The following is an 11,933-nucleotide window of genomic DNA, read 5'->3' on the forward strand; positions in this document are numbered from 1 at the left end:
TGATTATAATCCCAGTGAAGAACTAGTCCAGCTTCCAGTCCAGTCAGTCCAGTCCAGCCTGGAGAGTCTCAGACTGCTCTGTCAGTGTCAGTGGAGTCTGATTATAATCCCAGTTCATAACTAATCCAGCTCCCAGTCCAGTCAGTCCAGTCCAGCCTGGAGAGTCTCAGACTCCTTTGTCAGTGTCAGTGGAGTCTGATTATAATCCCAGTTCAGAACCAATCCAGCTCCCAGTCCAGTCTGGAGAGTCTCAGACTGCTCTGTCAGTGTCAGTGGGAGTTTGATTATAATCCCAGTTCATAACTAATCCAGCTCCCAGTCCAGTCAGTCCAGTCCAGCCTGGAGAGTCTCAGCCTGCTCTGTCAGTGTCAGTGGAGTCTGATTATAATCCCAGTTCATAACTAATCCAGCTCCCAGTCCAGTCAGTCCAGTCCAGCCTGGAGAGTCTCAGACTGCTCTGTCAGTGTCAGTGGAGTCTGATTATAATCCCGGTTCATAACCAATCCAGCTCACAGTAAAGTCAGTCCAGTACATTTTTAAATGAAGATAAGGACTTGTATTATTTCTGTGTCCTATGGGAAAACACAAAACTTGGTACCAACACCCATAACTACAGAAATATGTTGGTACCAGCGACTGGCTACAGGAAAATATGAACTACATAGGTGGATACTTCACACTGGTGGCGGTAGTGGGATTCCCTATTACCTGTAAAGCGCTTTGAGTGGAGTGTAAGCTGTATACGTGGAAGCAATTATTATTATTGTTAATTTACTTGTGTGCATATTTCAATTATTTCCTTTCTAGCCGCGGCGCCCTGCCGAATGATGTATATCACCGCGTTGATCGGGAGGAAATAGAGGAGAGAGCCCTCGGAAGAGTTTTTTCAGTCGGGACCTGCGCAGTGCGGCGCCGGACGGCGGGTGACGCAGGCCGCCCCGTGACGTCAGACGCCGAGGCGGCGCGCGCCGTGTCCCAGGCTGCACTGCGCGGAAAAGGGGGCCTAGTTCGCTCTGTTTTGAATCCGGCCGATCGTGTCTTGCGGTGGAAAAAAAAACAAAAAAAAAAAACAGGGGAAGGGGGAAGAATACAGACGTTTGAGTATTATTCTTCGTCAGGCTAGCAGAAGGAGGAGAAGACGATATCCGTCCCCGTGTCCGTCTCGGAGGCGAACACGGCGGGTCGAAACGGGGGGGATCTTGAACCTACAGCCGGCTTGCTCGGGTCTGCGTTGTTTTTTTTTTTGGTGGGGTAACCGCTGCTGCTACCAAACCGTCAGCCTGTAGTTTTGTAAAAAAAAAAATGTTTTAATTAAATATAGTTGAACAAAAATCGCCTTTCTTGCCGTTAAAACCGCGGCGGGGTTTTTTTTTTGGGCAGCGGATAGGAAGGGGGAGACTTCACTCGCGTCCGCCCGCCCGGGTCGACCAAAAAAAAAACAAAACGGTTTTTTTTTCCTCCCCCTCCACCACCACCACCAGCACGTTTAAATAAAAATAACCGCGGCGCCTGCAGATTTCACAGCCGCGGGTGTCCTGCTGCCGTCGCCCCTGGCTTTGCGGGACGAAGATGGGACGGAGTCAGAGCTAGCGGGGATGCGGTTTCCCTCTCCTCCCCTCTCCCCTCCTACCCTGATCTCTGCTCTTGGGGCGCCAGCAACACAATAATAATAAAAATCATCATCATCATCAACATCATAATAATTACTACCAGCGCGGAGGAGAGAAGACGCGACAGCACGCCCGACTGTGTGTGTCTCCCCCTCACCCTTCACCCGTGGAGTCTGGATAACGAGCCGGCGATTGAGGAAGGACTGCCCTCCCCACCCCCCGGCGGATAGATAGATAGAGATAAATGATTTAAAACTGCCCAGTTTCGGGGGGTTTCGATTGCAAACAAATTTTTTTTTTAAAAAAAAAAAGCTAAGAAGACGTTGGGGGGCAGATCCGAGTCCGGAGACTCAAGACGGCGCAGCGGAGCCGCAGAAAGGAGATAAAAAGGTTTGTTGGCGCAGGGAGAGGGTGGGTGGGGGTAAATAAAAGCCAATTCATTCGTTTTCATAACCCTCTATCTGCTGTTTTTGCGTGGCACCCCACAGCAACCTCTCTCTCTCTCTCTCTGTTTCTCTCCCCCTCGCCCATCAAGTACGGCGTCTTCTTCCTGACGGCCTTCGCCGACACCGGCTGCCGGAGCCCGGCCCGGCCCAGCCCAGCGCACACAGGCCCGGCCAGGCCTCGGATCCGAGCCCTGCCCCCCGAGAGGGACAGCCCGACACCCGCCAACGAAATTAAAAAAAAAATAATAATAATAATAAACCAGCGAGGAGAGGGCGAGCGTGCAGTTCAGTGCCCGCCGCCTGAGATCCCTCCTGCCTCTGTTGGGGGGGGTTTCTTCTGGGGGTGCGCTGTGTCCCCGGCACCCCGCAATTTTCCAGGCGGCTCACGGAAGGAGAGACGAGGAGGGAGAGAAGGGTCCTGCTTTCTGCTAAGCCCCTCCTGACCCCCCTCCGCCCCCATAACCCGAGACGAAGCTAAGTGAAAGAATTTGATCGCAGGCGACCCAAGACTACCACCGCCTTCCCTTCCTCCTCCTCCTCCTCCTCTTCCTCTCCCCCCCCCCGGAACCAGAACCGCCGGCAGCCGCAAGAGCAGGAGCGACACAGGGCTCCTCCTCCTCCTCCGCGGGCAAGATGATCAAGTTGTTCTCGCTGAAGCAGCAGAAGAAGGACGAGGAGTCGGCCGGGGGCAACCGGGCCGGAGCCGGGGGCAAGAAGGCCAGCGCGGCCCAGCTGCGCATCCAGAAAGGTGCGCACCCAACGTGGGGGGAGAGACGGGTGGGCTCGGGTGGTGGTGGTGGGGGGAACTGGGGGAAACTCCGCTTGTTTTGAGGGGAGGCGAGGCGAGGCCCCCCTGCTCCCCGCGGCCTGGCTGGGGCGACTCCGTTCCCCGAGAGCGCGAAGCCCCGGTCTCGAGTAGGGGAGCCAGGCCGGGTCCGGGGTCCTCCAGTGGCGGCCGCGCACAGGCGCGGAGTCCCGCCGGCTTCTCTCTCTCTCTCTCTCTCGCTGCGTCACCCAGCCGGGGGGTTTCATGCGTTTAGACCGACTAGTCTGCACACACACACACAAAAAACTTTTTTAAAAGCCAAGCAGCCCTGACCCTCACCCCGCGTGTCTTTTTTTAGCGTCCTTGCTTCTTGTGTTGTGCGGGATGAGGTTGGCTTCTCCTGGTTTTGTTGTTTTGCGTGGGGACTGTGTAGCTGTGTGGGAACAGGTGCTGCTGAGGTTTGTATACGCTGGAGAGAGAGAAAGGGTCATCTGCCACACGGGATGGGGGTGGGTTACAGAATAACTGACCCCAAAATAGGGGGGTTGGTGTGAACTGGCTTCGTCACTCTGTTCTCCCTGTCCCTGCTGGTCGGTGGTGTGGTGAGAGTACTGGCGCTCACCCTGCGGTCTGTGTGGGTCCTCATGCCCCAGTATAGTGACGGGGACACTAGACTGTAAACAGGCGCCGTCCTTCAGATGAGACGTCAAACCGAGGTCCTGACTCTCTGGGGTCATTAACAATCCCAGGGTGTCTCTCGACAAGAGTAGGGGTGTTACCCCAGTGTCCTGGCCAAATGTCCCCCCTGGCCTTTACCCCTCATGGCCTCCTAATAACCCCCCTCTCTGAACTGGCTCCATCCCTCTGCTCTCCTCCCCACTGAGAGCTGGTGTGTGGGAGAGGACTGGAGCATCATCCAGGTGGGGCTGCACACTGGTGGGGGTAGTGGGATTCCCCCTGACCTGGGAAGAGCTCGGAGTGGAGGGTCCAGACAGGGGCTGAATGAGTGTCAGGACTTGATTCTGATTGACTTTGTCCCCTGTCCCGCAGGGCTGCTGTCTGCCCTGGTGTCACTCCCGCCCTGCGCTGGTGACAACCCGTCCGGTGTCTGCGTGGGGCCCGTAGGAGCACAGTTTTGGGGGGGTTAGGGTTACAGTCCCTCCAGTGCCCGGGGGGTACACGCAAAGAGAGCAGGCCGGGCTCCAGGGACGGTCTGTTCTCGCTGACGAACTGGAAAGTGTTTCGCATTGGGGCGCTGTGGAGCGATAGCAGGGGGATGGGGGTTCATTTCGGATTGAGGACCCCAGCGTTCCCACTGGAGCCTCCTCGGGTTGGATATTGGGGCGGCCGGGGCGGGGGGGGGGGTCCCCTTAGTCGATCTCGGGGTCTCGTCCCCGGGGTTCCGGTTCGGGAGTGACCCTTGGGCGTTGGGAAGGTTTTCGAATCCCATCCCGACCTCGCGGGTCCACTTTGCTCAGAACCCCCGAAGATGGGGCTCTTGTAGCCCAGTGGTTCCCAGTCCCGGTCTTGGGGGACCCCAGTACCCGCTGGCTCCCCCTCCACCTGAGCTCTTGATGGGTGTAATGCGAACTCTTCTGTTACCTTCAGGTCCTGGAGGTGTTAGGGTGGCCTTTCGGCTGTCATGCTTCATTAGTAATAATAATAATAATAATAATAATTGCTTACACTTATATAGCGCTTTTCTGGACACTCCACTCAAAGCGCTTTACAGGTAATGGGGATCTCCTCCACCCCCACCAGTGTGCAGCCCCACCTGGATGATGCGACGGCAGCCATAGTGCGCCAGAACGCTCCCCACACACCAGCTAACTTCATCGTGGGCCATAGTCACTTCATAGTAACTTCATCTCCAGCCTTGAAGCCTTTAAGTCGTAGCAGTGGTAGCAAAACTTCATTTTATCTATATATATATAGCGCCTCTTAAAGGTGGCTTCTCGAAGGAGAAGAAAAGCCCACCAGAGGTTCTGATCGAACTGCCCCGTTAATTGGTTCAATTAAGGATTCGTTGAATTGACAAGCCTGGTGGCAGGGGTGTGGGGGGCGGGGGAGGGTCCCCCTGCCCTCATCGACGCGGTTTCGGCGGCCTTCTTATTCCGACGCGTTCCACCCCGCTCACCGGCACGTCCGCAGGATAACCCCCCCACTGTCTTCCCACAGATATCAATGAGCTCAACCTCCCGAAGACGTGCGAGATCGTCTTCCCGGACCAGGACGACCTGCTGAACTTCAAGCTCGTCATCTCGCCCGACGAGGTGAGGGAGCCGGCCCGTCGGCCTCCTTCCCCGGCTGTCCCGGGCCTGTCCGCTGGGTGGGGGGGTTTGGGTTTGTCGTGCTCCGCCGCTGCCCCTCCTCCGCCCCGTGATTTTTTTTTTGGTTTTGAACGCGCCCCGTCTGCCTCGCTGCGTCATCCCCTTCGACGCCGTGGCGGTAAAGACGGGTCGCGGGCGCGAGGCGGCGCTCCGGCCTGATAGTCCCGTCCGGGTCGCCGGTAGTTAATCGGTCCCCGGGTCTCATCCGGCTGCGAACGAGAGGAGCCAGGGTATCGGCTTCGGCGACGCGGCTGGGCGGCTTGTTCCCCACCCCCGCCCCCCTCTGTGTAAGCGGCTGCCTCCTGTAAAGACCGGAGGGTCTCGCCCAGCTGTGTTGAGAGTGAAGCCAGGCTTCAGCAACAGGGCTGGGCAGCTTGTTCCCCACTCCCACCACCCTTAATGTAAAGAAGCCCCCCCGTCCTGACTGGAGGAGCTCACCCAGCTGTGTCTGGAGAGAAGCCAGGGTATCGGCTTCAACCACAGGGCTGGGCAGCTTGTTCCCCACCCCCACCCCCCTCTGTGTACAGAAGCCCCTCCTGTCCCGACTGGAGGAGCTCACCCAGCTGTGTCTGGAGAGAAGCCAGGGTGTCGGCTTCAACCACAGGGCTGGGCAGCTTGTTCCCCACCCCCACCCCCCTCTGTGTACAGCAGAGCCTCCTGTCCTGACTGGAGGAGCTCACCCAGCTGTGTCTGGAGAGAAGCCAGGGTATCGGCCTCAACCACAGGGCTGGGCAGCTTGTTCCCCACCCCCACCCCCCTCTGTGTACAGAAGAGCCTCCTGTCCCGACTGGAGGAGCTCACCCAGCTGTGTCTGGAGAGAAGCCAGGGTGTCGGCTTCAACCACAGGGCTGGGCAGCTTGTTCCCCACCCCCACCACCCTATGTGTAAAGTAAATTAGAGGGACCGTTCAGCCCATCTGGTTTCGCTGGTAGTTAATAGCCAATCAATTCAAGGGTCTTATCGGGCGGTTTGTTCAGCTTGTTCCACCCTCCCTCCCGCTTCTTTTGTAAAGAACTGGCTACTGTCCTGACTGGAGGATCTCCTCCAGCTGTGTCTTGAAAGAAAGCAGGACATCGGTTTCAACCAGCTTGTTCGGCCACTGTTGCACCCCCCCGCCGCCCTCTGCGTAAAGAAACAGCTGGCCGAGATCCTCCGGTCGAAATGCCATGAACTACCCGACGGGGCAGGATGCCTCGCGTTTGCCCCCCTTTCTTGCCTGCCACAAGTCACAGTAACCTCGAGCAATTACTGGGGACTTTTACAAAACAGATATACACTGGTGCCTCCGTGTGGCCTGTTTTGCAAACAAACGGTGTACAATATTGCTCACCAAATCCTTCGGAGTGCTTGTATGTGTTATTTGGAAGTAGACCTAATTGGCGGGCGGTTTCGCCCTGGCTGTGCAGTAAACCGTCGTTATCCTGTCACATCCCTGTGAGGCAGAGTTGCACAGAAGGGAAAGGGGGTAAGATCGGCCCAAGACGCGACCAACATTGTCGCTGGGCGGTGATCACATTTAACTGCATCTTTTAGGGGGGGGGGGGGAGAGGGGAAAGGACCGTCTCTTTCTCTCCTCGCGGGCACGGAGCGTTTGTTTTTAAGCGAGAGAGTGTGTGTGTGTGTGCGCGTGTGCGTGTGTGTGTGGAGAGGGGCCGGCGTGGCTGCGGTGCAGAGCCGGGCGATGCCGGTTCCGGCTCGGCCCGTGCCTGAATCCCGCAGACGCGCCCGCTCTCTGGATCTGACCTCTGACCTCTGACCTGTCCTTCTCCTTTCAGGGTTTCTACAAAGGCGGCAGGTTTGTCTTCAGCTTCAAGGTGAGACTCTCGGCTGGTTTTAATGTGTTTGGGTCTGCCTGCTCGTCCCACTCTGTCCCCTTCCTCTGTGGCGTTTCTGCTCTTCTGCGATCGTCTCATCTGTGTGCGGTTCTCTCTATCTCTGGGGGGGGGGGTTGTCCCGGTCTGGCTGAGAATTTGAGAGTCACTCTCCAATTTAACCTCTGACCCGGGCAGGTGGGACAGGGATACCCCCACGACCCCCCGAAAGTGAAGTGTGAAACGATGGTGTACCACCCCAACATCGACCTGGAGGGCAACGTCTGTCTGAACATCCTGAGGTAGGGGGGCCGGCGAACACTCAGGGCGGGGTGCGGTCGCGCTCCATTTGGGGTCCCCCCCCCCCGCCACGTTGACACTCATCTCTCTCTCTCTTTCTCAGGGAGGACTGGAAGCCAGTGTTGACAATAAACTCCATTATCTACGGATTACAGTATCTGTTTCTGGTGAGTAGAGAGGTGCTCCTGCTCTTCGCCGCTCCAGGCCTGGGGGTGCTTGCTTTCACCTGAGCCCCTCGGTGCCTCATGGATCCCAGCTGAAACCGTCTCTATAGGGCCCCCTCAGTAAAGAGAGGTGGTTAATAGTGTCTCTATAGGGCCCCCTCAGTAGAGAGGGGTGGTGAATAGTGTCTCTATAGGGCCCCCTCAGTAAAGAGGGGTCGTGAATAGTGTCTCTATAGGGCCCCCTCAGTAAAGAGAGGTGGTGAATAGTGTCTCTATAGGGCCCCCTCAGTAAAGAGAGGTGGTGAATAGTGTCTGTAGGGCCCCCTCAGTAAAGAGAGGTGGTGAATAGTGTCTCTATAGGGCCCCCTCAGTAAAGAGAGGTGGTGAATAGTGTCTCTATAGGGCCCCCTCAGTAAAGAGAGGTGGTGAATAGTGTCTCTATAGGGCCCCCTCAGTAAAGAGAGGTGGTGAATAGTGTCTGTAGGGCCCCCTCAGTAAAGAGAGGTGGTGAATAGTGTCTCTATAGGGCCCCCTCAGTAGAGAGAGGTGGTGAATAGTGTCTCTATAGGGCCCCCTCAGTAAAGAGAGGTGGTGAATAGTGTCTGTAGGCCCCCCTCAGTAGAGAGAGGTGGTGAATAGTGTCTCTATAGGGCCCCCTCAGTAGAGAGAGGTGGTGAATAGTGTCTCTATAGGGCCCCCTCAGTAGAGAGGGGTGGTGAATAGTGTCTCTATAGGGCCCCCTCAGTAGAGAGGGGTGGTGAATAGTGTCTCTATAGGGCCCCCTCAGTAGAGAGGGGTGGTGAATAGTGTCTCTATAGGGCCCCCTCAGTAGAGAGAGGTGGTGAATAGTGTCTCTATAGGGCCCCCTCAGTAAAGAGAGGTGGTGAATAGTGTCTCTATAGGGCCCCCTCAGTAAAGAGAGGTGGTGAATAGTGCCTCTATAGGGCCCCCTCAGTAGAGAGGGGTAGTACTCTCTTCACTGAATAGTGTTCAGTACACTGTGTTGACAGTAGTATAGTCGGTGTGGAGGCCGTCCCTGCAGCAGCCTGCCCCCGTGGGGGGTTTGCGTGTGTTTAAACGGACTCCGTTTCGATTGTGTAGGAGCCCAATCCAGAGGACCCCCTCAACAAGGAGGCAGCGGAGGTCCTGCAGACGAATCGCCGGCTGTTCGAGCAGAACGTCCAGAGGTCCCTGCGGGGGGGCTACGTGGGGGCCACTTACTTTGAGCGCTGCCTCAAGTAACGCCGAGACTCCCGACCGGACCGCTGTTCGTACAGGCTGACTGGACTGTCATGGAGACACTGACGGACCCTGACTGGACTGTCGTGGATACACCCTGATGTACACGCTGACTGGACTGTCGTGGATACACTGGCGTACGCTGACTGGACGGTCAAGGATACACCCTGATTTACACCCCGACTGGAGGGTCGTGGGTACACCCTGACTTACACCCCGGCTGCACTGTCGTGGATACACCCTGACTTACACCCCGACTGTACTGTCGTGGATACACCCTGACTTACACCCCGACTGCACTTAGTAATTCGTGGATACACCCTCATTTACACCCCGACTGCACTGTCGTGGGTACACCTTCAATTACACCCCACTGCACTGTTGTGGATACACCCTGACTTACACCCCACTGCACTGTTGTGGATACACCTTCAATTACACCCCACTGCACTGATGTGGATACACCCCGGCTGCACTGTCGTGGATACACCCCGAATTACACCCCGACTGCACTGTCGTGGATACACCCCGAATTACACCCCGACTGCACTGATGTGGATACACCCCGAATTACACCCTGACTGCACTGTGGTGGGTACACCTTCATTTACACCCTGACTGCACTGTCGTGGGTACACCTTCATTTACACCCTGACTGCACTGTCGTGGGTACTCCTTCATTTACACCCTGACTGGAGAGGCGTGGGTACACCCCGAATTACACCCCGACTGCACTGTCGTGAGTCCACCCCGAATTACACCCCGACTGCACTGTCGTGAGTCCACCCCGAATTACACCCCGACTGCACTGTCGTGGGTACACCCCGTATTACACCCCGACTGCACTGTCGTGGATACACCCCGAATTACACCCCGACTGCACTGTCGTGGATACACCCCGAATTACACCCCGACTGCACTGTCGTGGGTACACCCCGAATTACACCCCGACTGCACTGTCGTGGGTACACCTTCAATTACACCCCGACTGCACTGTCGTGGGTACACCTTCAATTACACCCCGACTGCACTGTCGTGGGTACACCTTCATTTACACCCCGACTGCACTGTCGTGGGTACACCTTCATTTACACCCCGACTACACTGTCGTGGGTACACCCTGACTTACACCCCGACTGCACTGTCGTGGGTACACCTTCATTTACACCCCGACTGCACTGTCGTGGGTACACCTTCATTTACACCCCGACTGCACTGTCGTGGGTACACCTTCATTTACACCCCGACTGCACTGTCGTGGGTACACCTTCAATTACACCCCGACTGCACTGTCGTGAGTACACCCCGAATTACACCCCGACTGCACTGTCGTGGGTACACCTTCATTTACACCCCGACTGCACTGTCGTGGGTACACCTTCATTTACACCCCGACTGCACTGTCGTGGGTACTCCTTCATTTACACCCCGACTGCACTGTCGTGAGTACACCCCGAATTACACCCTGACTGCACTGTCGTGGGTACACCCCGAATTACACCCTGACTGCACTGTCGTGGGTACACCTTCATTTACACCCTGACTGGAGAGGCGTGGGTACACCTTCATTTACACCCTGACTGGAGGGTCGTGGGTACACCTTCATTTACACCCTGACTGGAGGGTCGTGGATACACCCCGAATTACACCCCGACTGCACTGTCGTGGGTACACCCCGAATTACACCCCGACTGCACTGTCGTGGGTACACCTTCAATTACACCCCGACTGCACTGTCGTGAGTCCACCCCGAATTACACCCCGACTGCACTGTCGTGGATACACCTTCAATTACACCCCGACTGCACTGTCGTGGGTACACCCCGAATTACACCCCGGCTGCACTGTCGTGGGTACACCTTCAATTACACCCCGGCTGCACTGTCGTGGGTACACCCCGAATTACACCCCGACTGCACTGTCGTGGGTACACCTTCAATTACACCCTGACTGCACTGTCGTGAGTACACCCTGAATTACACCCCGACTGCACTGTCGTGGGTACACCTTCATTTACACCCTGACTGGAGAGGCGTGGGTACACCCCGAATTACACCCCGACTGCACTGTCGTGGGTACACCCCGAATTACACCCCGGCTGCACTGTCGTGGGTACACCTTCAATTACACCCCGGCTGCACTGTCGTGGGTACACCTTCAATTACACCCCGACTGCACTGTCGTGAGTACACCCTGAATTACACCCCGACTGCACTGTCGTGGGTACACCTTCATTTACACCCTGACTGGAGAGGCGTGGGTACACCCCGAATTACACCCCGGCTGCACTGTCGTGGGTACACCCCGAATTACACCCCGGCTGCACTGTCGTGGGTACACCTTCAATTACACCCCGACTGCACTGTCGTGAGTACACCCTGAATTACACCCCGACTGCACTGTCGTGGGTACACCTTCATTTACACCCTGACTGGAGAGGCGTGGGTACACCCCGAATTACACCCCGACTGCACTGTCGTGGGTACACCCCGAATTACACCCCGGCTGCACTGTCGTGGGTACACCTTCAATTACACCCCGACTGCACTGTCGTGAGTACACCCTGAATTACACCCCGACTGCACTGTCGTGGGTACACCTTCATTTACACCCCGACTGGAGAGGCGTGGGTACACCCTGACTTACACCCCGACTGCACTGTCGTGGGTACACCCTGACTTACACCCCGACTGCACTGTCGTGAGTACACCCCGAATTACACCCCGACTGCACTGTCGTGAGTACACCCCGAATTACACCCCGGCTGCACTGTCGTGGGTACACCCCGAATTACACCCCGACTGCACTGTCGTGGGTACACCCTGAATTACACCCTGACTTGCACCTTGACTGGAGGGTTGTGGATGCACCCTGACTTACACCCTGACTGGACTGTCGTGGATACACACTGGACAGGACAGTAAACGTGGTGATGCAGATTGCTAACACACACCAGTACACTATTTGAAGACAGAAACGGACGCAGGGCTGGATTAGGGCATCCTGGGTAGTAGTAGTGTACCGCTGGGGGGTGGGGCTGATTGTGAAGAAGGGGCACAAAGTTACAGTTATATCCTGTATATTAAATCCCAGCTGTTCATGGGCAACAAACACTGATTATGATATTAATGAAAATATAAATAATAGTGAAATTAATTAAACAGTCAACTCTGTACTGAAAAGCTGGATAAATAAAAAAATAAAGTGTTTTTTTAAGTAGTTGTGTTTAAAGATTATGCAACTTGTATGTATGCAGTCTTTATACCT

At 56.0% G+C, this 11,933-nt stretch overlaps 2 protein-coding genes and 1 long non-coding RNA gene across 3 annotated transcripts in view; 2 read left to right on the forward strand and 1 right to left on the reverse strand.

Annotated features, from left to right (window-relative positions):
• Positions 1-11,933, forward strand: part of LOC148654388 (vesicular glutamate transporter 1-like) — a 131,309-nt gene that overhangs the window by 102,928 nt on the left and 16,448 nt on the right. The gene's annotated exons all lie outside the window — the stretch shown is intronic.
• ube2m (ubiquitin conjugating enzyme E2 M) lies at positions 964-9,731 on the forward strand. Its single transcript, XM_088646563.1, has 7 exons — positions 964-2,000; positions 2,146-2,804; positions 5,001-5,095; positions 6,928-6,966; positions 7,162-7,265; positions 7,367-7,430; positions 8,529-9,731. The coding sequence occupies exons 2-7, from the start codon at positions 2,690-2,692 to the stop codon at positions 8,667-8,669; spliced, it is 558 nt and encodes a 185-aa protein (XP_088502689.1). The 5' UTR covers positions 964-2,000; positions 2,146-2,689; the 3' UTR covers positions 8,670-9,731.
• LOC148654393 (uncharacterized) lies at positions 10,296-11,395 on the reverse strand. Its single transcript, XR_015941380.1, has 3 exons — positions 11,321-11,395; positions 10,563-10,653; positions 10,296-10,451 (listed from the first exon to the last, which is right to left on the reverse strand). It is a non-coding gene; the product is annotated as an uncharacterized LOC148654393 (long non-coding RNA).

Source organism: Lepisosteus platostomus, chromosome 9 (genome assembly GCF_059453375.1).
Source record: "Lepisosteus platostomus isolate fLepPlt1 chromosome 9, fLepPlt1.hap1, whole genome shotgun sequence".
NCBI classification, from domain to species: Eukaryota; Metazoa; Chordata; class Actinopteri; order Semionotiformes; family Lepisosteidae; genus Lepisosteus; species Lepisosteus platostomus.

Excerpts from the sequence above, each read along its gene's own strand:
- ube2m (XM_088646563.1), top strand. The coding sequence starts at position 2,690 with ATGATCAAGTTGTTCTCGCTGAAGCAGCAGAAGAAGGACGAGGAGTCG. Across the intron at positions 5,096-6,927 it reads TCGTCATCTCGCCCGACGAG|GGTTTCTACAAAGGCGGCAG; the intron begins GTGAGGGAGCCG and ends TTCTCCTTTCAG. Across the intron at positions 6,967-7,161 it reads GGTTTGTCTTCAGCTTCAAG|GTGGGACAGGGATACCCCCA; the intron begins GTGAGACTCTCG and ends TGACCCGGGCAG.